This window comes from Parus major, chromosome 7, assembly GCF_001522545.3.
Source record: "Parus major isolate Abel chromosome 7, Parus_major1.1, whole genome shotgun sequence".
In the NCBI taxonomy this organism is placed as follows: domain Eukaryota; kingdom Metazoa; phylum Chordata; class Aves; order Passeriformes; family Paridae; genus Parus; species Parus major.
This window is the reverse complement of record NC_031776.1, coordinates 4,404,321-4,429,344: the sequence shown is the minus strand read 5'-3', so window position 1 is coordinate 4,429,344 and position 25,024 is coordinate 4,404,321. Positions and strand designations below refer to the sequence as shown.

At 43.4% G+C, this 25,024-nt stretch overlaps 1 protein-coding gene across 5 annotated transcripts in view; it reads left to right on the top strand.

The window, feature by feature from the left end:
• The window catches only part of UNC80 (unc-80 homolog, NALCN channel complex subunit), a 121,856-nt gene that overhangs the window by 85,108 nt on the left and 11,724 nt on the right, over window positions 1-25,024 (top strand). For 4 of the 5 annotated variants that reach the window (XM_033516036.1, XM_015634467.3, XM_033516037.1 and 1 more), the window contains 16 exons: window positions 125-263; window positions 1,825-1,921; window positions 3,156-3,326; window positions 3,528-3,620; window positions 5,700-5,735; window positions 6,045-6,263; window positions 8,045-8,245; window positions 10,527-10,650; window positions 12,900-13,025; window positions 14,883-15,006; window positions 15,728-15,934; window positions 17,423-17,607; window positions 18,499-18,664; window positions 19,835-20,014; window positions 21,479-21,617; window positions 23,613-23,669. In XM_033516036.1, the coding sequence (XP_033371927.1) occupies window positions 125-263; window positions 1,825-1,921; window positions 3,156-3,326; window positions 3,528-3,620; window positions 5,700-5,735; window positions 6,045-6,263; window positions 8,045-8,245; window positions 10,527-10,650; window positions 12,900-13,025; window positions 14,883-15,006; window positions 15,728-15,934; window positions 17,423-17,607; window positions 18,499-18,664; window positions 19,835-20,014; window positions 21,479-21,617; window positions 23,613-23,669 (2,264 nt within the window). The remainder of the gene's footprint in view (window positions 1-124; window positions 264-1,824; window positions 1,922-3,155; window positions 3,327-3,527; window positions 3,621-5,699; window positions 5,736-6,044; window positions 6,264-8,044; window positions 8,246-10,526; window positions 10,651-12,899; window positions 13,026-14,882; window positions 15,007-15,727; window positions 15,935-17,422; window positions 17,608-18,498; window positions 18,665-19,834; window positions 20,015-21,478; window positions 21,618-23,612; window positions 23,670-25,024) is intronic. The other variant, XM_015634470.3, reaches the window with a different exon arrangement.

Genomic DNA, 25,024 nt, shown 5'->3' with positions numbered 1-25,024 from the left:
AGTCAGGCAATGCTTACTGGTTGAAAGCAATGAACTCCATGTGGACCCTTTGTGGAAAACAAAGGTTGTCCACACCTCCAGATAAACATTCCTGGGTTGATATTAATTTCTCTTGTTGGAACAGGATGCTACAAACAACGGGACCAGCAAAGGAGTGTCAGCTCAGTGCCTGTTTGACCTGCTGCAGTCTTTGGAGGGAGATACTCCAGACATTTTGGACATCTTAGAGCTGGTGAAAGCAGAAAAGCCTCTCAAGTCATTAGGTAAAGCACCCTTTATTCAGTAATTCTGGTTTATTGTTTATTGATTCAATACTTGATGCAGCATGATTTCTTCAGGGCTTTTCTCTTCTATAGGAATGTTCTATCTGTTTCCTGTGCCTCATGGGGCTTTTAAGACTGGCTTTATCACCATCATCCTTTTGATATTTTCTGCAGGAGGGGAACTATTAATTAATTTTATTCCAAAGCTACTTTTTTTTTGTTTTAAGCCTTCTAGTCTGACTAGCCTCTAGCATTTTGAATTTTAACATATGTGAGTGAAGAATAAAGATGCCTAATAAATTATATTATGCTGACAAGATTAGTGTCATCCTCTGCTCTGCTCCATATGGACAGGAAACAAAAGCATCCTCTCCTGTGGGCAGACTGTGAGTAGTAGATGATGATGGGTACAATTCAGACATCCAGCAGTGCTGAGCTTCTGGAGGGGGTGTTGATTTATCATAAAGCAGAATTTATGTGTCTGTATGGTGTAGACAGGACATTCTGTCTCTTGATAACTATCCATGCAATCCTGTGTTTTTTGCTGATTTTTATAAGGATCATCAACTTATTTTCCAAATTTGCACTTCTCTCAAATAGTAGTTATCTTGATGCTCTGTGAAGCCTGTCTGGCCTTACAGTTAAAGCTTTGTAATAAAGTTGGGATTTCATGATGCTGCACAATTATATAGAAAGATTTAATATAAAGTGGTACAGAAAGAGAAGATATTTCTTCTTCTTTGTGGTTTGTACCAAACATTTGTGTAAAATCTTGGAGGTTTCTGTGGAGAAATATTGAAAACATCTCTGAAAATTCTCAAGTATGAGTTGATGATGAGACAGTAGATGAGAATGTTGTGTATCTGGTATCTTGGTTCAGAATTATGATTTACATGTTTTAGGACCTTAACTTTGGCTTTGGCTCCTGCATAACAGAGTCACTGTTATGAAAAAAGGGCTATAGTTCTATTTAAAACAATATTCTTTTGCCAATATTACTCTTTCTAGTTTCTTAGTGCCTGGAACTAATTATGCCTAAAGGGATACTTGCAGTATGTGACCTAAATACTTTTGAAACCTTTTTCTGAAATCACTAGCAAAATAGAGTCAGTTTTGTGCTGGCACCCATGTGGCCATGATTTTTGAGAAGTTAAAGTATCTTCTGCCATCAGTGGTGCATCAGCATCAGTTTCTGTGTGGCTGGAACATCTAAGCATAGGGACCATAAAAATTGTTAATTTGACATGTGTCCTTGCCATATATGAGCTTAAGACTTAACTTTTGGTGGGTGATGTTTGAAACAGGGCTCTGTAGGCCTTTGCTCAGCAGTGAGTGACCTGCTGAGAGCTGTTTCACCTACTGAGTTCTTGGGCAGTAGGGTTCAAGTAGGAGTGCAGCACAGGTTTATTTTACAGAAACAGATTTTTATCTGTCCAAGAGCCTATTGGGCATTGTTAACATGAAAAGCAAGCAATAGGAGAGGGGGAAAAGGAAGTGTGTTACTCCTTTCATACTTAGTATGATTCTGTGACAGTCTTCTCATATTACTTTCCTCCCTCAGACTTCTGCTATGGGAATGAAGACTTGACCTTTTCCATCAGTGAAGCCATCAAGCTGTGTGTGACAGTGGTGGCTTATGCTCCTGAGTCATTCAGAAGGTGATAATCCATTGTCCTGATTTGTGCAGACTCAGAAAAGTCATAAAAGCTGCGCATGGCAGCTGTCCCAGTGGGGACCACACCATGTCCTGCTGGTTTCTGTCACCAGAGGAGCAATGGGCAGGGAACTGGAGGGGAGAGACAGGCAGAGAGACTGGAGAGAACAGGAAGATAACAGAGAGAGCAGAGATAAACTTACTAAAATACAAATGTTAGTTTGCAGGAGGGAATCAGAGAATCAAAGAGTCTTTGGAAGGGAAAATGCTTGTTAGCAAATGGATGACATATTTGGAAGATACCTGAAAGTTCAGGGTTTGTTTGTTTTTTTAATAATAATAATTAAAATAATAATTTAATAATAATTATAATAAAATATTTAATAATAAATAAATAAGAAATAATAAATACTTAAATAAAAAATAACAATAATAAATGATAAATAATATATAACAATAGTTAACAATAATACCATAATAATATAAAATAAAATAATAAAATAATAAAATAATAATATTATATATTAAAATAACATTAAAATAACAAATATTTATAAAATATTAATAATTAATAATAATTAATATTATAATATGATAATGTATGAATATAATAATAAATTATAGAAATATAACAAATAATAAAATTGATGATGATGATGAAGTTAGCCAATGGATGACATATTTGGAAGATACCTGAAAGTTCAGGGTTTGTTTGGCTTTTTAATAATAATAATAAAAATAATAATTAAATAATAACAATTAAATAAACAATATTTAATAATAAATAAATTAGACATAATAAATACTTAAATAATAACAATAATAAATTATAAATAACAAATAACAATAATACATGATAAATCCATCATAATAGATAATAAAATAATATGATAATTATATAATATTTACTATTAAAATATTATTCTAATAAATAATTCGTTGTATATTATTAATTATAATAATTAATAATGTAACATAATAAATTATAAAAATAATAATATAATATATAATCTATAATATATAATCTATAATAATAATAATAATAATAATAATATTTGCATCATCTAATTTCCCCCTGAAGTTCCTAATCCAACTGTTTCTTTGGCCCAAGACTTCTGGTGAGAAGCAGTGAATGCCTAGTGACAGATCCAGGGTCTTCAGATAGAAACCAAAACCCCTACCTAATGTGAGCTCAGGAATGACAAAATATAACAGAGCAAATATTGTTATTTTTCCAGCCTCCAGATGCTGATGGTCCTGGAGGCCCTGGTTCCCTGTTACCTGCAAAAATTGAAGAGACAAACCTCTCAAGTGGACACTGGGACAGCAGCTCGTGAGGAGATTGCTTCTATGGGTGCCCTTGCCACCTCTTTGCAGGCTCTCCTGTACAGTGTAGAAGTTCTCACCAGGTACCACCCATGGGCCAAGGGGCTGAGCCTGCATTTGGCTGGCTGTGCGGGGAGAGGGAATGCACAGCAGGCCACATCGTGCAGCTTAGCTTGAGTTATGGTTGAGTATTAGACTTGGTAAAATTAGTGCAAGTTCTCAGAGCAAAAGCACAATTTCTGTGTGTTAGATTTCATGTGTAGCGTTCACCTTCTCTTTGCCAGGCCTATGACAGCCCCACAGATGAGCCGATGTGACCAAGGTCATAAAGGGACCACAACAGCAAACCACACCATGTCAGCAGGTGTGAACACCAGGTAAAGCTTTTCTTTCTTTTTATCATTTTTTGGAACAGTTTTGGTTTGGGGTTTTTTTCAGTAAGGTTTTTTTTTTCTCATTGCTCAGAGTGCTTGGCCTCAGACAGCTGAGGGAGTGCTCTGGGTACTGGAGTGTGGGAGAAGACACTCACATCAAAAGAACACATTCCCCAGGACTGCATTTCTGATGATAACCAAAATACCCAAGACCAGGATTTCTAGTTTTAAACAGTGTATCTATATAGAAGACCAGGGTATCAAAATGGAGGGTGCACATCCTAAATTATTCATTCCCTTTGTTTCCCTGTAGAAATATATATGCTGAAGCTCACTCACTCTCTGCTTTGCTTCCTGCTGACTCCACTGTCAAAGTGACCAGTGGGCAGAGCATGCTTGGCTGGCAGAAGGGTCAGATCCTTCCAGCCTTGTTCTAAGGGGCTGAACACCTGTACAAACACAAACTGCTGATCAGTTGAGGCTCACAGAGACTGGCACCTCCTCTAGTTTTCTTTTGTTCCCTTTCCCATTTCCTTGTGCATTCCCTATGGCCTCTTCCTATGATCTTTACCTCTGCATCCATCTGGGGGTTTTTTGCAGGTACAGATAGCAAAGGGAGGGTAACTGACCCTTTTTGAGAGAAGTGAAAAGGATGCCTGGAAATATTCTTGTCCTTAAAAAAACCCCAAAACTCAACAAAACAAAGCACCAAAGAACTTTCTCACAGAAGAAGGAGAAAAGGAAGGACATGGCATGAGTGAACTGTAATTCTGCTCCTTGGCCATAGTGGCCATTCCAATTAGCAAATTAAACAAGGCCACTGACAATTTACTTGGTCATAGAAGAAGGGCTTAATCCACCCACAAACATTTGGGATTGTGAAGTTTTTTCTTTGCTGCAGGAAGTCTTCTGCCTTCTCCTGGCCAGACAATGCCTTACTGTGCTAAAAATCTGAATGTTTGTGCTGACCTGGAAGGGGAATTGTAGCTTAGCAAAAGCTGGGGTAGCTTTTTTTCTGCAGTTTTCCAAGTTATTATCTCTCTTTTTCTTATTATTATTTTTTTTAATTCAAGGATTTAGAAATCAATTTTTGCATGGATCATCAAAGGGCTATTATGTCAGTTTATAAATGTGGACACATCTTGGTTGGTAACTCCTGGCATCCATCTATTATTCTTTAAAATCTATTCAGTCATGGTTAAAACATGGCTTTGACTTTCAGTCCCTGATCTGAGAAGCAGATAAACTCCAGACATGACAAACCAGCAGATAAACCAGACATGCTGAAGTCTGAAGTGGACATATTGCCATTTGCTTCCTTTGCAAGATTGCTCAGTCTAAGGAAAATAAGGTATAATGGAAAGTAGCACTTTATTATCCATCTGCTGATTTTGGAGAGCAGGTAATGTGTATCTGTTGACAGACAATGTAGACATTCCCAGTCCAGCATGACTCAGGCATCTTGACTTACATTTCCAGATTTTTCTAATTATCAGACATTCAGCCTCTGATCCAAAATATTTTGGCACTGCTCCAGGTTTCCTGCACTTCTTTCTTCTGTCATGTTATCCTTGCAACAGACATCTGCTAGCAACAGCAGGGGTTTCATGTTAAAATGATTACTGTTCCTGCCTTGGACATGTTAGCCCAGTGGTGCACCATCCATTAATGCTTTCTCAAAAAGAAGTAACAAAATGACAATAAAACAAAACAAAACAAAAAATGCTCTGAGGTATTCTTTTTGCTTGGTGACTCTGGTTTTGTGAAACAGACTGAGCACTGGGGTGAAAATCAGTAAGAGAAATCACTTGAAAGAGAGCTGTGGTTTTTAAGCCTGAATTTTTCCTTTCAGAAAAAGGTCAGTAACTCTAGGAATATGTTTTTTGATGGAAGTTGGGAGATCAAGGCAATTCAGTGTGGTCAGTAACTATGTGTAGGCATTGTTCCAGCAACACAAGATACCATCCTGACCATGTAAGAGGTGTCAGCCTCTGGGATAGAACAGTTTCACTTTCTTTTAGAAAAGCAAGTTTAGGCACTACTAAGTTGCTTTTTGCAACCTCACTGTTTCTGTTTTCCCAGGTACCCAGAACAGGGAGCCAAACTGCACTTTATCAGGTACAGTATAATTATATCCCAGTCTCCCCTGATATGTGACAAACCATTCCCACACATGGTTGCTGTGACAAGCAGTCTTTTTTGAGGGAACATATCACAGGACAGTTCATATAGAAAATATTTACATTTTTAGCAAGACTTGGAAGATTATAACCTCCCCTTTTTGTTTCTCAATCGCAGATGCAACTACCTTTCTTTCAACTGCAGAAGAGAGCATCTGTTGCAAAAACAAGATGAAGAGGTTGTTGTATTCTATCCCTGAGGATCTACTGTATATAACACTGCTGTGTCTTACTTTGTATCCTCCAGGGAGAACCTTCATTTAATGGAGGAGGGCCAGGGTCTTCCTAGAGAGGAGCTGGATGAACGAATTGCCAGAGAGGAGTTCAGGAGACCACGGGAGTCTCTGCTGAATATCTGCACAGAGTTTTACAAGCACTGTGGTCCGAGGCTGAAGATCCTGCAGAATCTGGCTGGTGAGCCCCGAGTGACTTCTCTGGAGCTGCTGGATGTGAAGTCCCACATGAGGTATTCCACAGGAATTCTGCTTTTACTTGTTCATTTTAGGGGAATTCCTTTCTTTTAGCTCTTTCTTTTTCATAATAGCAGATGGATTTACTTCTTGGTTGTGTAGTTGCATGTTGTTGTCTGAAACATGCAGGGGCTGCACTCTTTTCAAGACAGAAGGTCTCTCATGGTCAGAGGTTACAGCAGTTAAACCAACACTGATTTACAGCAGATAATGAGTTGTGCTCTGATTCCTTTAAATCTCCTGGAAAGTGCTAGAAAAAGCTGCTTTGTCAGGGTTGTGACCTAAAATGCTTCATCACAGTTATCTCTAAATAAAAGCAATGTATCTAGATCCTTACATAATTCATAAGTATCAGTGACATGACTGATGGGATTTAACCACTGTAGGACAAACTGAGTTCTACACAGAGAGCAGATTTATCAGAATGTGATGTGACAGTCATAATCCTGGGAGGCTGACAGGTGCCATTTCAGAGGCTTCAGAAAACAGGATAATATGCTAGTCACTTCAGACAGGATTCATCTTACCCAATTATAGCCATTTAAAAGTCATATGTTTAGTCTGCAAAAGCCATAAAGATCTTTTTGCACCCAGTGAAAAGGAAGATGTGCATCCAACTGTTTATCCCAGTACTTCAGGAAGATAAGAATTTCCCAGGTTGCTTCTTTCTGCCAGGAAGGAGCTAGCAGATGAATTGAGATTGATGTTTCAAGTTGGATGAAATGGATATCACACTCCATAATGCATGAGGAAGTTTTATATATCATTGCATGGAACTGGTATTGCTTTAAGTTTAATTATATGATAATTTAAATTTTACAGCATTTAAGGAAACAGACCCACTTCATAGTATGACAAAGCAGTTCTAAAAAAGGAATAATAGAGAAATACTGGATAAAAACCCAATTTTATGCCACTTTTGGTTAATCTGAGGAACTTGTTGCCCTTGATATTACTAGGCAGATTATAAAGAGAATAGAAATATGTTCCATTAGTTGGATGTATTTCAAAAAAAACCCCACAATATGGATAGGACTGTACTGTAATCATCCAATAAAAGAGTCTGTTGATGTTTCATGCTTTTTTTCTGCTCTTTGCTTACCACAAATATCCAAGTATTTTGTAGATTTTCGTCAGACTGCAAGTGTAAGTTAAAAGCTGCCATGATATTTCACAGTCAATCCAAAAAAATGTCATTGACAAGGCCATCTGGGAGAGTGAAAAAAGCAACAGCAACGCAATCTGTAGAGCTGTTAGGAGAAACAAATAAAAACTGCAGGGAGCAATCCTGCAAAGGACATGTTGTGTGAACCTATAAACACGTTATTTTAAAAAGTTAACACCTGAAAATTGCACAGTGATACTTCCTCAAGTGGTAATGCTAAAAAACAAGCATAGAACAAAACCAAATCACTTATTAACTGACAAACAAGTGATGCTGGGTCTTTCTTTCAAAGGCATTTGCAATGTTGTAGTCTTCATGCCAGCACAGGGGCTTTGGTTTTAGCTACACAAATCTGTGATTCCTGATGCTCCCTTGGTGCATTTGATGTCAATGTAAAAGTAATATTTAGACCATTCATGTGTTCTTAAATATAAACAGCGATTCCAGCAAAACAGTTTTAACAGACCTAAGATCTAAGAGTTTAAACAGCACATTTGACTTTTGCACCATTTTCTTTTCACCAGGCTCCTGAATATTGACATGCTCATCCATTGGCATGTGTGTAGAATTGCAAGTTGTATTTATTTTTCTGTTAATGGCCTGTGGTTTCAGACTGGCAGAAATTGCACATTCCCTGCTGAAGCTGGCCCCCTACGACACGCAGACGATGGAGAGCCGCGGGCTCCGGCGCTACATCATGGAGATGCTGCCCATCACTGACTGGACAGCTGAGGCGGTGAGACCTGCCCTGATCCTCATCCTAAAGAGATTGGATCGTATGTTCAATAAAATTCACAAGATGCCTACTCTGAGGTGAGCAGGTACTCTGGAAACCCTCTGGGGTCCGTTTCTGATGTTGCAAGCCTTGAAGTGTGGGTATGTCATCTACCTCAAGCTGTCATGTTGCAGTGAGCCTTTACAGCATACCAGAAAATCACAGGTGTTTTTATCTCTGTAAGTGTGTTTATGTTGATGTTTTTGTTGTGTCTTCTGGTAGCAGCATGGTTGTTAAGAACTAAAGAGACAACTTCCAGAAATGTCATTTTTCTTTCCCAAAAAGAAGTCTTCAGATTTTTTCCATCTCATTGCCCTTTTAGTTAACTTTTGCTGTGAGTTTTTTAAAGTTAAACTGTAGTAAGAGTATTTCTAGCATGGCAATACTGTTATGTCCTCTGTAAAGACAAAAATAGTCAGGAACTATGCAGTAGATTCTGACTGCTCCCTAGTAAAAGGCAAAGAACTGCATCCACTGCTTCAGGTCCATGTCTAGTGGAAGCCTGGTACATCACACCAGTGCCATTATGGTATGTTCAGGCTTTGGCAACTTCAAGAAGTATTGATTGTGGAGCATCCCTGATTGGAGGCAGTGGTACAAATCCAGTCTAGGTGGTATAAAATCACTCAGACCGGTGAATTTTCCAGTGAGCTGAGTAAAAAGAGTCATTGGTCTTGGTCACCCTCATGGGCATATGTCCTCAACTGCTTGAATGGCACTTCATTGGCAGTCTCAGCTGAGAAGCCAAATCATGTTAGAGAACATTAGAATTATGTCCCAGTAGGAATCAAAGCTGGAATGAATAATAGGGAGGTGATATCTTCTTTCTGGCATCACTGTCCATCACTTTTCTTTGGTTAACCTGCTTCAAGAGACTCCACCCTTGCAGGGAATTCAGAGGCAGAAATTGTGGTGTTTCTCTCTCCTGTTGGCTTGATTCTTTGCCATGTCTTGCCTGCTTCTCATTCCTTCTTTTCTTGCTCATACCTTCTTCTGCCTCAAAGGCAGATAAGGGTTTCTATTCCTGAAGATCTTTCTTCTTTATGTAAGCTGAATGGATGGCCATAAATTAAAATTCCTTTCATATTTTCTCTCTCTCTATGCCTGTATCTATGCTTGGCTCAAACTACTCTTTTCCACAAAAGGACAGCAAAGCCATTGGACCAAATTCAGCAACTTCATTTAACCATTACTGAGTCAAGCAGTCTCTTAGGGATGGGTCTGTCTGCAAGACCCCAGGAGCCATCCCTTGGGATACTCACGATCAGAATCTTATATGCTGCCTCCTGTGGGCAACCCACTCCAAACCCAGTGTCTGCTGGAATCAGTGGATATGTAGGAACAGGTACAAGAACAAACCAGTGTTCTGGTGATTTAGTTCCAGTGGATGCACAAAGGTGAGATATATGTTGGTCTGAGGAAGGACTTGCGTAGCAAACACTTGATTCCCCATGAGGCTCTGAGAAGTCACCTGAAGAGCTTGGCTGGGATATTGTTCAAGGCTTGAGCTAACAAGCTACGTCAGCCTTTTCCCTTTCTGTCCCAGTAAATGCAGTCAGATGCTGGCTTTTGAACTGCAGTGACTGCAGAGAGTCAGACCCTGGGATAAGGGTGTGAACTACTTTGATGTTACCTATGCTCCATCTCCTCCTGATTTGGAAGGGGAATCCTTTCAGCATCTGGCATAGTCCCTAAATTTAGTTCTGTGATAAAAGCCAAGTGTCAGGGAAGAAAGGATCCTGGGATGAAGGACTTTGGTGCTGGTGGGGAGTGAACCATTCCTCCTCCTCAGTGAGAAGATGAAGATGATACAGCTGGGCCAGTTTCTGTTTAGGGCAGTCTGTGTCTGGGAGCGATGCTGGTGGAGCAGCTAGGCTGCAGAGGAGCTCACAGAGGGCACTCAGCCTGATGGGCTTTGTTCAGATCACCGGGAACATCACAAGCCCCATGAGATGGAGGGCTTGGTCTTGGCTGGGAGCTTAGCACAGCAGACCTTTCCCCACACAGGTACACCTAAGGCCGCTGTGTCTGAGGGAAGCATCTGGGAGTGAAAGCAGCTCCTCCACCAGCGCTGCTGCGAGGGGTTTGTGTCAGCAGCACCAGCTCTCTCCTCCACGCTTCTCGTCTCTCGAACACCCGGTGTGCTCTGTGCCTCCCCAAACTGCGTGGGTAAAGCGTTCTCCCTGTCGAGCTCCCTGTGGACCTCGTTGCTGTCTGACACGTCTCCTCTGTGGGCTTCACTGTGTGTCGGTGGCCGTGTTTGGGCGCATGGTGGGGGGCAGCAGCCCGTGGCTAATGGCACCTACTGTTGTATTGCAGGCGCCAGGTTGAGTGGGAGCCTGCCAGCAGTTTGATTGAAGGGGTTTGTTTGACACTTCAGAGGCAGCCTATCATATCCTTCCTGCCTCACCTTAGGTCTCTGATCAATGTCTGTGTCAATCTGGTGAGTAGCTGAGCGGTGACCCCATGAACCTTTGCTAAACCTTCCCCTTGCTGTTGGTTTCTCTGGACTGAAGATGACAGTTTATTCCCATTCCTGTCATTTTACCTGTCCCCTTTACCCCTCACAAGGGGACTCTGCAAGTGCCACTAGAGATAGGAAGGTTCATTTTTGAAGTGGTGCATGGGGAGATACAGTGACCAACAGCAGCGGTCAAGCAATTTATTTTCCATTACTTCCCACACACCACTTTGAAGATCCACCTTTGCCAGACTGAGCTGAGAGCCGAGGGCTGCAAGTTGGAGAATGGGGTGGTGGAGACTGCACACACCTGGTAGAGACGGGGAGAGGGTGGCACTGGGGATACCTACCATCCCCAGTGGGGAAAGGGCCCTGATTGCTCTGTCAGAGGCCATGGGGTGCTGGATAGTTAGAAGGGTTTAGGAGGTGAATTGACTCCACTATTTGTAATGTCCCTGGCTTGATCTAGTACAGGTTTGCACTGTACAATATTCAGATCCCTCTCTTGGTGAAGTTTATACTCCTTAGTGTGTTACAACAGACAAGTGATATGGACAGAGTTTGCCTGGTCATTCAGTGACAGATTATAGTGTTTCTGCAGATGTTACACTGGGGGCAAGCCCCCACTTTGATATCCATGTAAGTCCAAACAAGCACACTTTCACTCCATGTGCAAAAATATAAATTGAGGGGGAAAGGTTGAGCTAGAATTTTACTATTACTGGGTTTTATAGCATTTTCTCCTTAGAGCATAAATGTTGTAACCTTATCTAGCAGCTTACAAAAAACATTTCAGGCTTTGCCAGCGCTCTGAGGGGCTTTAAAAACAATGATCGTTCTCTAAAATGCAATGGCAGGTTTTGCCAGGTTCCTGTCCTTCAAGTCAATTCAGCACTCCTTGCTGCAAGGGCAGGGAAGCTCCAACCTGTCAGAATTCATAAAACTTCTTCCTCGTCCAAGCAGAGGTAGCAGCTACCTGGTGCTAATGCAAATCAGGGCCCTCAGGTTATGGGGAGGCTGCTACACAGTTAGCTCAAGTAGGAGTGTGGAATAGATTTGCAGTTTGTCAAGCAGGCATGGCAGATTGAATCACCCCAGCAAGCTCTCCAAGGGCCCACAATAAGAATTAGCCAGTGCTCTAAAAACAGCAGGAAGCTCTGCAGTGCTGAAGCACAGCCATCGTGCTTACATTCTGCTGGCTGGGAATGCCAGGGAGAGCTACCAGGAACATCTGATCTTACTGCTACAAGTATTTTACCTGCAGCTGTCACAACTGGGTGCACTGTGAGCTATGGGAGTGCTGACTGCATGGTGTATCGTGTGTAGACCATGAAAATTCAATTACCCAGGAAGGAAATATCTCAATGATCATCCATGGTGATGTACAGAAGGGGTTCTGACTCCTTTTCTTCTAAATTGTCATTTGGTTGTCTGGCAAAAAAAAAATGGTTACTGCCTTTTCCCCCAGGCTGAATTTGGAAAAGACGCATGCATTCATCTCCCATAAGCTTAGGTGTCTGCCTGGTACCTTCTCCCTGTTCCTGTCACCTAGATGTGTGTGGTCATGGTGAGAAACATTCCTCCTGAGGGACACATCCCAAACAGTACAAAATAAGTCTCCCCTAGAAGTGCCGCTTCCTTGTGGTGATTATTCAAGGAGTTCCAGACAACCAGGCCACACACAGGTGACTCTGCTGCAGACATCTGGGGTCAGTCAGCTGAGAGGAATCATGCTTAGAGTTCCCCAAAACAGGCTGTGTTTGAGAGGAATCTGAACATTGTACAAAACCTGGCTTGGGTCAGACTTAGGACATTATTTTTCAAGCAAGGGAAGGGAAAAGACGTTCACTTTCAATGCAGACTTTTTGCTTTGATGACAGATTTTTATTTGTTACAGTTGTCAAATGACATATCCTCCAACTCTAGCTGTTCCACCAGTCCAGTGCTGGTCATTCAGGGCTGGTACTGGGTACATTTATAAATGTACCGGGTTACCTGTGCACTCCTCCCATCCATGCTGGTTCCCTCTTTCCCCCTCCCTTTCCCTGCTAGAACACTGTCTCCTCACTGGCCCCAGCTCCTGCAAGGACCACTGGGGGGGCTGGTTCTGCTAGATCCACCCCAACTCAGTGCTCAATGAAAGGCACCTCCATTTCACTGACGTTGGAGGATATGACATGGATGAAACTGTAAGTAGCCAGTTGTGGTGATGTGCTCTGTTTGTATTGCAGGTGATGGGAGTGGTAGGACCCTCCAGTGTGGCTGACGGATTACCCCTTCTTCATCTCAGCCCTTATCTCTCGCCACCTCTGCCCTTCAGCACAGCTGTTGTCCGGCTTGTAGCATTGCAGATACAGGTGTGTCTGCCCTGGCCCCCTGGCCAGGCCTCTAGAGCTTCTGGTTGAGACACCAACTCATCAGTGCTCTGTTTTCTTTCTGCAAAAGCTGGGCAAAAACTGTGGAACATACATCAAAAATTAAGGAGAAGCAACATGTGAATTCTCCCTTCTTTCTGAAGGCTCGAACTGAGCTCAGAATTCATCTGTTGGGGCCAAGTCCACAGCAAGCATCCATCAGCTTAACACTGCCATTGAAGTCCAGGGAGTTTGGCTGATGGATGCTGTTCAAGGCTCTGAGAAGCAGGTTAGGATTCTCTGCAGGATCTAAGGAGTTAGCACAAGACTTCTGCCACAGGAAGATGGGACCCTGGCTTGGGTCACATCCATGCAACCCTTCCTGTCTTCCTGTGGGACCGTGTGTGTAACTGAGAGTGGAGTTTGTGCTCTTCTGCTCTTACCTGAGCTGGTCACACAGAGTGCCAGCACAAAAAGCAGGGCAACTTGGCTTTTCAGCTGCTGACGCAATGGTGTCCTTGTTGCCAGAATTTAAAAGAAAAAAAGTTCCAGATTTTTGGAGAATTTCATCGCTATTCCTTTCTCATAGCAGCACTATAACTTTTTACAGAGTCTTTCTGCCTCAGTGTCCCCTTCCTTCCCCACTGGTATGAAATTAGTCTGAATGGTGACCAAAGAAGTGGCAAATTTCCTTATCTAGCTCCAACTCTCATTTTAAAATATGCATTGGTACATCCAGTTGAATATTTAGGCAGGTGTTTCTGAGCAGCAGGGTGGCTTGGGAAGGAAGGCTTACAGGGACCAACACACAAAGCTGTCCCTCAGAGCATGAGGCACAAAAGGACCTTCTGGTACAAAATGACACAGAAAGAAAACAGATTTCTTCCAGCTCTGAGGTAATGGTTCTTTAATCAAAACAAAAGAAAAAGGCCACTTTCACCTGCTGTGAAATATTACCTATTAAAAAAAAAACCAAAACAGATACCGAATTAATATATCTATTTTTAATTATTATGGGGAACTTTTATTATCCTCTTCTCCCTGTTCACTTGTTTGTGGGCTTAAATGTAATGAAATCCAAACATGTCAGGAAAAACAGGAGTCATAATTCCCAATACTTCCAGCAGAATACAAAACAGAAGTACTTCACACCCCATCAGAAAACATCTAGAATTTCTCACCCATTGAGGAATTGCAAGGTTCAGTTGCATTTCACAGCTAAGTCTGTAGCAACTGGGATGTCGTAAATGAGCAAAGGTTCTAGTGACAGCCATTTGAATCACCTCCTCTAAAAGAAGGTGAAAGACATTTCAATTTAAGCTTGACTGTGTGTCAAGAAATAAATGCATTTTGTTTATTTTTCAGGAGTTCATTCTTTGTGTTAGGGAGGATGACAGGGCAGCACAAAGTGAGGAAGAAAAAAAAATATGTTTGGGAATAGCCTCCATGTTCAGAGAGGAGAATATTTAGATAATGTCATTTGTGCAGTTTCCTCTGTTCTTTCTTTTTATTCTCTATAGTCTGTGTCAGATCCTGATACCATTGACAGCAGGGCAGAGCTTAGGACTGACACTCAGCTGACTCCTGTGGGATACATCTGATTTTGTTAATGATAACCAGGAGTTGGGAGTCTGGGCTTCTTATGTTTGGCTTTGACACAAGCAGGTGATCCCTGTGTTACTCTGTGAATTCCCTTTACTCTTGACTAAGTGGTCTGAGGGCATCTCATTCAATCAGGTCATCAGTGCTGGTGTTGTACTGTGTGAACAGGGTGGCCAGGGGATCGTCATTCCCTGCAGTGACTTGTGTGTGTGATCTGCTGATGAAATCATTAAATCCTTTTTTATTATTACTGTACAGGCTTTGAAAGAAGATTTTCCCCTAAGCCATGTCGTCTCCCCATTCACCAATCAGGAAAGAAGGGAAGGAATGCTTTTAAACCTACTGATTCCATTTGTGCTCACAGTAGGATCTGGAAGCAAAGGTCTGACTAATTTAACAAAAAGAACTTTTGTCCCCCTTTTCTGACAACTGATGTTTGCACTTTCCCTGCTCTCTGTATTTTATTTTTTTTTAATTTGTTTTTTTTGTCACTGGCAGTATGTCAGCTAAGTGCCCTTTGGGTCTGAGAGTGGAAAGAGCCTCACTGGGATTAGTTGTTATTTCTTCTCTTTATTTCAGCTGTGCCTTGGTTCTTGAGCCAGGTCTTACACAGATGTGCTCCTGCTTTTGAAACTGGAGTGCAGGGCAAGACAAATCTGTTGTAGCAGAAGTCACAGAGGGGAGCAAAGGTCACAGAAACTGTGTCCCCCTGTGGATCACAGTTTGCCCAATCCTTGCCACTTGTCTTGCACGAGTCTTGCTCCTTGCTTTCTGCTATAGAGGGTCTTCACTGGTAAATCCCTAAATGAAAGCAAAGAGTAAAGGGAGGAGGGGAATGACAAAAGGAAATGAGACCACTGAACGGGACCTTTCTTTGTGCTGTGTAGCTCTGTTTGTATGTGCTTGTGCTGGTGCTAAAACAAACTTTGCCTTTGCTTGCAGGAGGAGAAGCAGCATAACAAGGTGTGGGGGCCGGAGTTTTGGCTTAGGGGACATTTGAGATGCACCCCATTTTGGAGCTGAGCAGGGTCTGGATCTTTTGAGTGTCTATGATGGGATGTAGCCTGATCTTTCTCTCTCTTTCCCCTCCCAACGCATCTCAGACAGCCCCTGGCTGGAGCAGCCTGAGGTCCTGCTGCTGCTCCAGACCGTTATCAATATCCTCCTGCCACCTCGCATCATCAGCACTTCCCGCAGCAAGAATTTTATGCTGGAGAGCTCCCCCGCCCACTGCTCCACGCCAGGGGATGCGGGGAAGGACCTGCGGCGCGAAGGGCTGGCAGAATCCACCAGCCAGGCTGCCTACCTGGGTGAGTGACGGCTTCTGCTGAGCACCCAGACACACTGAAGGCTGTAGAGAGCACCAGAGGAAACCATCTCAGGCAGGAGCTAACTGACCTCTTTAGGGTTGCTTTAGGCCTTGTCCTGAACAGGGGGCCGGGCCAGAGCACGAAGCCAGGAGTATCTCTGGAATATATCACAATGTGAGCGGTGTCTGCGCTGCAGCTGGAGGAAGAGCAGCACAGAAGTTGCTCAGGACTCATGCTGCCAGGCTACAGCAGTGAAGCCACAAAGGCGAGTCAGACTGCCTATCAAACCCTAACATCACAGCCTCACTGGCCCTTGGCTACCTAGGGTGAGAGGTGATGTGGCCACTGTGGCTGCTGGCCCCACACATGGTCCTTACTGACTGCTATTGCCCTCTGCTTGATGTAGGGTGGTGTGAGATATTGTCTGTATTATCTGTATTATCTCACATCTGACCCACAGGTAAAAGGAATAAAGAAAAATAATTAAATTGGAGATGCAGCATGGCTGAAGGCAGTCAGGCCTACAGGGGGACAGTTTCACCTCAAAGCACCCCTTTGGAAACAGCTTCTCTGTTCTGGTTGTGTGAGGGCATTTATCTGAAGATTTATATTGGGGTCTTTGTTAACCCATATCTGAGGAATGATGAAAAATTAGTTCAGCACTGATTTAGTCCCCCACACAAACAAACCAGGACACGGGTGTGTAATGGCTGAGAAGTCTTGGCCATCCCATTAATGGGGGGGTAGTCAACCCCAACAATTCCCAGGCCTTGCTGTTTTTTACCAGACCAGGGGAGCATGGAAAGGAGGAGACTCCTTGTATCTCCTGTGAGCCAAGTGTTAACCACTGCCCACTTTAATGCATTTTTTTAACTTCATTGCTGTTCATCCCTGTTTATAATGCCATGCTCTGGTGAATTACTGCCCTTGGCTTACTGGACCATATTTGTATTTAGATTACAGTGTGGCCATGACTCATGCAACAACACTGCTAGAAAGGTTCTTGTCATCACCCTATAAATCATTGGCAGATTATTGTGCTCACTGGGTGACTCTGTGTGGATATGCTTGGTCAAGATTTTTGAGGTTGTCTCATCAGCCAGGGCTGTATTCCTACTCTGAGCTGCTTTCAAAATATCTGATTGTGAGAAGACAAAAGAGTTCTGCAGGGAAGAGAGAGGGAATGCCAGAGCAAGAAAACACAGAGGAGTTTAGGTATGAAGTAGAAAAATTTCTCTTGAAATGGTACTGCCAGTCCTGATCCTGAGGCCTTTCCTACTAGAAGGCTGGTTGTTCCTTCCCTACCATGTTTGGAGACCGATAGAAAAGACAGCTGTGACTCTGGGGTGTGTGCATGTGCACACGTACATGCAAAGCATGCCTGTGTAGGTTTGTGCTCGCTGTGGCCCCCCGATCCTTCCCCCAGTGCTTGTGAGGGACACCGGTACCATCTCTAACTGCCCTTTGCTGCTGTGTGTTCCCCTGTAGCCCTGAAGGTGATCCTTGTTTGCTTTGAACGCCAGCTGGACAGCCAGTGGTACTGGCTGAGCCTGCAAGTCAAAGAGATGGCCCTGCGGAAGGTGGGAGGGCTGGCCCTGTGGGATTTCCTCGACTTTATCGTTCGAACACGGATCCCTATCTTTGTGCTCCTTCGGCCCTTCATCCAGTGCAAGGTAACAGTTGCTTTGGCTCCTGATCTGTCACTCCCTGAAGGCGAGGTAACCCTTATTCCCCAGCTGAGAACAGAGGAACGGCACTTCTGGAAGAACTATATGTAGTGAGTGACTTTTCAGAAATTAGTAGGCCTGAAAACACTTTGAAACAAACTCACAGAGCTTTTTTCTAGCCAAAACTAAAGAGTATGCCAGTCATCCAGGAGCTCTGATCCATGGAGTACAGCTAGTCTTAGTTCCTCTGGATGGGGAAGTGCATGTGGATTTAATTCTACAATGAAGACATTCAGAGCGCTTGGAAGGAGTGTGGACGTGCTGAACCTGGGAGGGTGTTGGCAGAAATCTTCTGTTAATCTCTCTCCTGCACAAAGCTGGGCAACACAGCTAACAGCCAGGAAGGACCACTCCCCTTTCCATCTCTTGGATGAAGGTTCTGACAGGACTTTTGTGGATGAACAGGCAGCTGCTAGGCTAAGGCATCTGGGGTTTAAGCTAATCACAGCTCCTTTCCAGCTACCAGGTAGACTAGCATATGGTACTCTACCTTATTTAGCCCACAATGTCTCTTGGACAGACTAAATCATCATGGAGGAAGGAGCTGTCCCATGACAGGATCATGAGGCTATCCTCATGGTCCTGTCATGAGACAGCTCCTTCCTCCTTCCCTTAGCATGAGGGAGCCCTCATCTCCATGCACCCTGCACCACTGAGGCTTTGATCTCTGTTCAGTCAAATATAAGACTGACCCTGAAAAACAGGTGGAAACCTCATAGATGGAGTCAAAACCTCTTGACTACAAAGCCTGCTGGCTGCAGGCTCATGCTAGTCTGGAGACTAGTCCCGCCCCTGGGCACCATCTCCCTGCAATGCTAATGCATCCTGATTTTGCAGCTGCTGGCCCAGCCAGCTGAGAACCACGAGGAGCTGACTGCCCGACAGCACATCTCCGATCAGCTGGAGAGACGCTTCATCCCGCGCCCACTCTGCAAGAGCTCCCTCATCACTGAGTTCAACAACGAGCTGAAGATCCTGAAGGAGGCTGTGCACAGCGGGTCTGGTAAGGAGAGCTCAGGGCCATCAGCCCAGGCTGGACAGCTGCTTGCCCCTACAGTAACTTGTGAGGCAGACCTGGCCTCTACCTAAGATGGGAATGGGGCACACACACCCTGCCAGCCTGCCCCTGGAGCTTTTGCTCAGCTTTGCCACTGAACAGCCAAGAGAAGTCCAGGTTAGTTGTGAAATGCACCTATTTTTTCACCAAGTCTGAGTCCTGTTCCCCTCTTGCTGTCTCAGCTGGCTTGTGCAGCCCCAAGCCCAGTGCAGTTAGTCCCTCCATGCCACTGTAAAGCCAAAGCCCCTTGTGCAGAAAGGTCTGGCTGTTCAGCAGTAGCAGGTCTTCTTCCTCCTTTCTCCTGGTCTCTGATTTTTCTCTCCTGTGACATCCAGACCAGCATCCCTGAGCTGATGGGGCATTTCAGAATTCTCTCCTGCAGAAGGGGAGACATTTCTCCAGCGACACCCATCCCTGTTGCCACAAGATGGCAGCTGCTGCTCATAGATGGCAGGTGGTTTATATGCTTAGGAAAAGAGATTCAAAAGGAAATGCTTCAGTCTTTTTTCCTTAGCAGTATTTTGCCTTGTTTCTAAATGTTGATTTGTAAAACAGCTGATCTGTAAAATACAGGTTGTGAAAATCAGACTGACTAAGTAAAACAGAGCTTTTGGAAAGGTGAGGTGAGCAAGGCAGCTGCTAGTGTTTTATCACCTCTGCCACCCCTGTCACAGTACCACAGAATCATTAAGGTTGGAAAAGACCTCTGAGATCATCAAGTTCAGCCTTTGACTGATCAACTACACCATGGCACCAAGTCCCAAGTCCAGTCATTACCTGAACACCTCCAGGGCTGTTCACACCACCACTGCCCTGGGCAGCCCATTCTAATGCCTAGAAACCCTTTGCATGAAGAAATTCCTCCTGTCCAGCCTGAGCCTCCCCTGGTGCAGCTTGAGGCCGTTTCCTCTTTTCCTGTTGCTGGTGGCAGGGTAGCAGAAGCCAACTCCAGCCTGTCTCCACCCTCTTGTCAGGAAGTTGTAGAGAGAGAGAGAAGATGCCCCTTCCCCACTAGTCCAGGCAGAAAGAGCTGCCCAATATGACAGGAATGCTTGGCTTGCTGTTGATTTCCAGTGCCATCAGCCACTTGGGTTTGGTTTTCCCCCTCTTGTGCAGCTTACCAAGGGAAGACATCTGTCAGCACTGTGGGCACCTCCACGTCTGCTTACCGCCTGAGCCTGGCCACCATGTCTCGCTCCAACACCGGCACTGGCACGGTCTGGGAGCAGGACAGCGAGCCTTCCCAGCAGGCCTCGCAGGACACGCTGAGCCGCACTGATGAGGAGGATGAAGAAAGTACGTGGCCAGATACTCAAATGCTGAAGATGTTTTCTTGATGCCCAGAGGCCGTCTGGGAGGGGGGGCCCAGTTGCCAGCCCAGTTGCCCCTCTCCCAGTGTGAATAAAAAGCCCACAGGAGCCCGAGGTTGAGCAGCTGGCGTGGCTGGTACATGGTGTTGAAGTTTGGGCTGTAACATAACTCTTGCTGCCTTCTGAGCTGTGGCAGGGCAAAGGGAAGGGCACCTGGAGGTTTTTAGTTCCTGAGACCCAGGCTGATGTGCAGTCATCACAGTGCTGACAAGGCATTTGGCAGCCAGGCCTCTCTTTGGCCATCATTACAGTGGGCAGGGGCTGTGGCTCTGTAGTTGGGGTCCTGTTCCTGCAGAATCCGCAAAAGCATCAAAGAGAAGGAGTGAGAATGGGGGGCTCAAGAGAAAGGAGCATGCAGTTACAGCAGAATTGCCTTTTGGGAAAGAGAAGTTAGCCTGAAATTTTGCAGGTTCAGCCCAACTTTATTTTAGCTGGATTCACCCAGCTAAACTTTGTGCAATCCACCCAGAGCTGTAGTGCTTATACATTGTTCAGATATTTTCCCACTGTGGCAAAATATGGTTTCAACCTCAGATTAATTCTGAGCCACTGTGTGGAATAGTAAGTGCCATCTTTCTATCTGAACTACAGCATTATTTCCTCAGCCCTGCCTTGGATAAACACTCCTGTAAAATATTTAAGTACATCAAAATTGGAAAAAAGGTCAAAAAGAGGAGAGAAAATTACACAAAGGGGTGGGTTACCCCTTTGTTTTCTTTACCTGTAATTAAAAGTTGTGGCAAAACCCACAATAAAATAATTTATTTCTGGATGCTTGATATAATTTGAAACATCACTGAAAATTTCAAGCAGTCCTGATTGCAGTCCAGCTGTCTGCATTGTTCTGTTGCAGCATGATGTAATTGAGTCAATTTATCCACATTTTTGGTGACATTTTAAAATGCATGTCCTGAAGGGCGTTGAAGGGTGTCAGTTCTGCATTTTGCTGTCAGGTATTTTGGCTGTTTTGTCACAGTGCTTTGCTAGATCATAGCAGCAGTTTATTTCACAGCAGGAAAATGTCCAGTTACAACTTCTATGCTGGAAACGTTGTATATTAACAAGCAATTTATTAATCACAGGAATTAATCCCTAGTGGAAGCTGAATTCCGCAAACAGTTTTTCCTGAGAGCCATTTAAGCTGGAAGAATGCATAAATCCCTGCCCCATGTTTGTCAAGTTCCTCACCCTGCAGAGGTTTATGTGTTTCTGCACTGTGGCAGTAAAATCTAATAGAATATTCCAATTTGCAGGCTCGGGCTCTTGGTAAGTGAATGCTGTGTACACCTTTGGCATCCTGCTCTCTCTTGACAACTGTCGAGATGCAGGTTGGGTTTGGGTGCTTGTTTCCTCTCCTTTCCTGTTTTGTTTTTTTTTTCTGTCTTTCTAGATGACTCCTTGAGCATGCCCAGTGTGGTAAGTGAACAAGAAACATACCTTATGGGTGCCATTGGGAGGAGGCGCTTCTCCAGCCATCTCTCCAGCATGTCTGCACCTCAGGCTGAGGTGGGCATGTTACCCAGCCAAAGGTAAAAACATGGGCTTTTCACCTTTCCCATTGCAATAACAAGAGCAGAAATGGCCCAGGCACAGCAGAGAGGTGGGATGCTGGAATTAGTGCCAGCAATAGTGATGCTGAATTTATTAATCCTGGAATAGTGTTGGAGCAAGGGTGCAGGGTTGGAAACAATGATTTTCCAGGGTGATCTGTGTTGCGTAGGGTCCATATGAACAAGCTGTCATCCACAGCAAGCTTCCTTTTAAACAGTTTCAGAAACACTCTATGTTATTATTTTTCTCTGCTACCACTGAATAGCAAAAGGAAATGTGGTTTTGGAGTATTCATTGAAGCAGGGCACCATAACCAGTTTATGAGGGTTGAGAAGCTGGGAAAGAGGGACAGAGGCAGTTTGATTTACTTTTTTTTTCTTCCATGTGTTCTTTGTCCTTCCTAGAAAAGTAACTAGCTCATCACAGAAACTAAATGCTGTGTTCAAAGATGGGATTTAATACTGTTTTAAACCTGAAATACTTGTTGATACAAATTACTTAGAATGCCTTATTTCTGGTTGATATGGAACGGTGAGAAAGAGCCTGTTGGGAAATGTACATTTTTAGAAGATGTAGAGAGAAGTTTTGAATTTAAACGTGATTTTGTTTTTTCTAAATAAGCAATGTTTATTGTTTTATTTGTCCCTGACATAGTTATCCAAGTATATCTGACAGTGGACATATTAATTTATGTTACTCCCTTTGAACCTTTAATGAATATATTCTACATTATGTCTTGACCACCCCTGAAAAATCAAGCAACATTGTTCCCCCCCCATTCTTGCCTGGAATTAAAGAAATAACCTTGATAGATGAAGGAAAATTAACAGCTGTGGTACCTACCAGCAGAGATAGGAGAAGTGATTTACAAGAGAAAAGTTACACAGATTTTATCTGGGAATTTTCACAAAAGGACTTACAGGAACTCATTTGACTCTTGAACTCAGTTGATTCAGTCCCTTTGTTTCTTGAAAAATTAATATGCAAGACTGCATTTTCCTCAATCTTTCACTACTGTCTTCAATGCATAAACTTCATAAGAGTCACACCTGACTGAGAGCAATGTTTGCTTTGTGCTGTCCCAAATCATGGTGATGCTGAGAAAAAAAAAGACTTTAATTAACACAGAACTTCACTCTCTACTATTTAAATGTATGGTATAACAGGAGAATCACCTTTCATCTGGGTAGGGGAAGGACCAGCTCAGCAAGTATAATCATAGTCCTCAACATCATGCCCTTTGAGTTATGGATAGTCTCTGGGCTTTCAGACTGCCTCACAGATGTACTCTAATTAATGCTAAGTAATATTATTACTGCCTTCCTGCTGGTAACCCAACAGACTACTTTCTTTCTTTCTTTCATGTTTTTCCTGAGTAGGCTGCTCTTGCCTAATGGCTGCATTGCAGAAAAGCATTGGAATTGTGTCCCTTTGCCAAGACCCTTGCCAGCTGTTTATTCACAATTTCATTGCACTATGAGACCTTGTTTTCCAGATGTTTGTCCTTAGAGTTGCACCAGAAGGAGAGTGGTCTATAGCTCACAGTAGATCAGCCCTCCCTCAAGAAGGTGGCTCATGGGGAAGGAAAACAGCTTTCTGTGAAGCCAAAAGTAAATAGAACTGAAATAAGTCAAAATGCTGCAGGAAAATAGTTTTGAAAACAGTTCCCTGCCTTATTTCCTTTGGAAACACATCCTGTTGAACCTTCTCAGCTCCTCAGATCTCAGCAGAGATGTGGAAGGCTTCATGCAGTGTAAACCCTCTCTAAAGACTGCTCCTGTTATCAGATGTTCTTTCAGCTCCTCTGAGTCATATATGTGCCGTTGAGCATGTGAGACCAATTAATGTTACCGTCCTTTTTTTTTTTTTTACTTTTTTATTCCGTTCTTTTTTTTCCCTTGAAAACAGAGACAAGCGCATGCTTTTTTGCATTTTCTTTCCCTAAATTCTTAATCTCCCTGCCCCTCCTGCAGTGAACCTAATGTCCTCGATGACTCCCCGAGCCTGGCCACTGAGGGCAGCCTTTCTAGGTACAGTGTCAACACTACCTGTCTGTCGGTGTGTGTGCTGGGAAACGAGCTGTTTCCAACCTTCTGTCTCTTCCCCTCACCTTTTGTCACTCTCTCCATCTCTGTCTCTTGTGGCTCATCAATATTCAGGCCTGCAAGTCAAAGATGTAGCAACCCACCTTCAGTTTTCAGCTTTGATTGCCAATAACTTTGAGAAGGCTAAGGAGAAGGGGAAAGAAAAAACTGTAGTGAATGAAGCGGCAGGCTGGCCTTGGGATTTTCCCCTTGTTTAACAATTGCTTGAAAGGCATGAGAAAGATGATCCACGAGGCATTAGCTGTATCCTGTTATAAGCATTAGTCTGAAGGCTTATGTAAAATGGAGACATCTGTTTTTTCATTCATCTCACAATACTGTCACCGCAAAAGACTTAATATCAATCTGAGTTTTTTACCGTTCGCTGGTAAAACTAATTAAGGTAAGTCTTATGGAATATAGTGTTTTGTGGGTGCTTTACAATAATTCCCATTAATTTTGCAAAGCATTTTCAATTCTCAAATGACACTTAGAAATCTTGCAGGTGGACACCACAAATACATATCTAAAATGGCTCTGTTAGTGCTGGAGTTCAGGTCTAGCTGTTCCTCATTACCCGTAGACAGGGGAACAAACACTAATGGGTCAGGAGTGAACTTAGAAGGGAAGGCTGCACTTTTAACACCCAGATCTGTCAAGTTAATCATTCTCCCTGCCCTCCTGCTGTGCTTCCACCTCTCAATCCATCCTCTTGAGGCTGGAGAACTGTTGCTAGTCCCAAGAGCATCTCTGTTTCCTCCCAGGAGAACATGGCCCCATACACTGGCAACATAAAGGGTAACTTGCTATTTCATTCCTGCACCAGTGGAAGCTGTGGATATGTTGAGAGGTGTTTGTGTGAATGATTTGTGTTCCACTAGCCTGGGTTTTGATGTTGGTAGTGGCTTTTGGGGATGGGGACAGGCTGCTGTGTTTGTTTGTTCACTCTCCTCAGCTGACAAAAGGAGAGTTTATCATCAGTGCTGTCACCAAGCTCATTCCATTCAACATGTCCTTCGTGTGTGTGAGCCCTGCTCTGGCAGATTGGTCTATGATTGGTTAGGAAAAAACATCAGCTTCTTGAGGCAGGAGTACTGTTACCTGGATTTTTGACAAAGTAAGATGGACTGCATGGTCATCTGAGCTAAAGAGGTGAAGAGAAATCATTCAATCGAGGAACTTCTGTGTTTAGCAGCACTAAAAGCTTGCTGCAGCTGATGAAGAGGATAAAGGGGAAGGTCTGTTTGTATCTGAGCTAAGGCCATAATGACCTGATACTTGGTTACATGACTGTTGGTTTT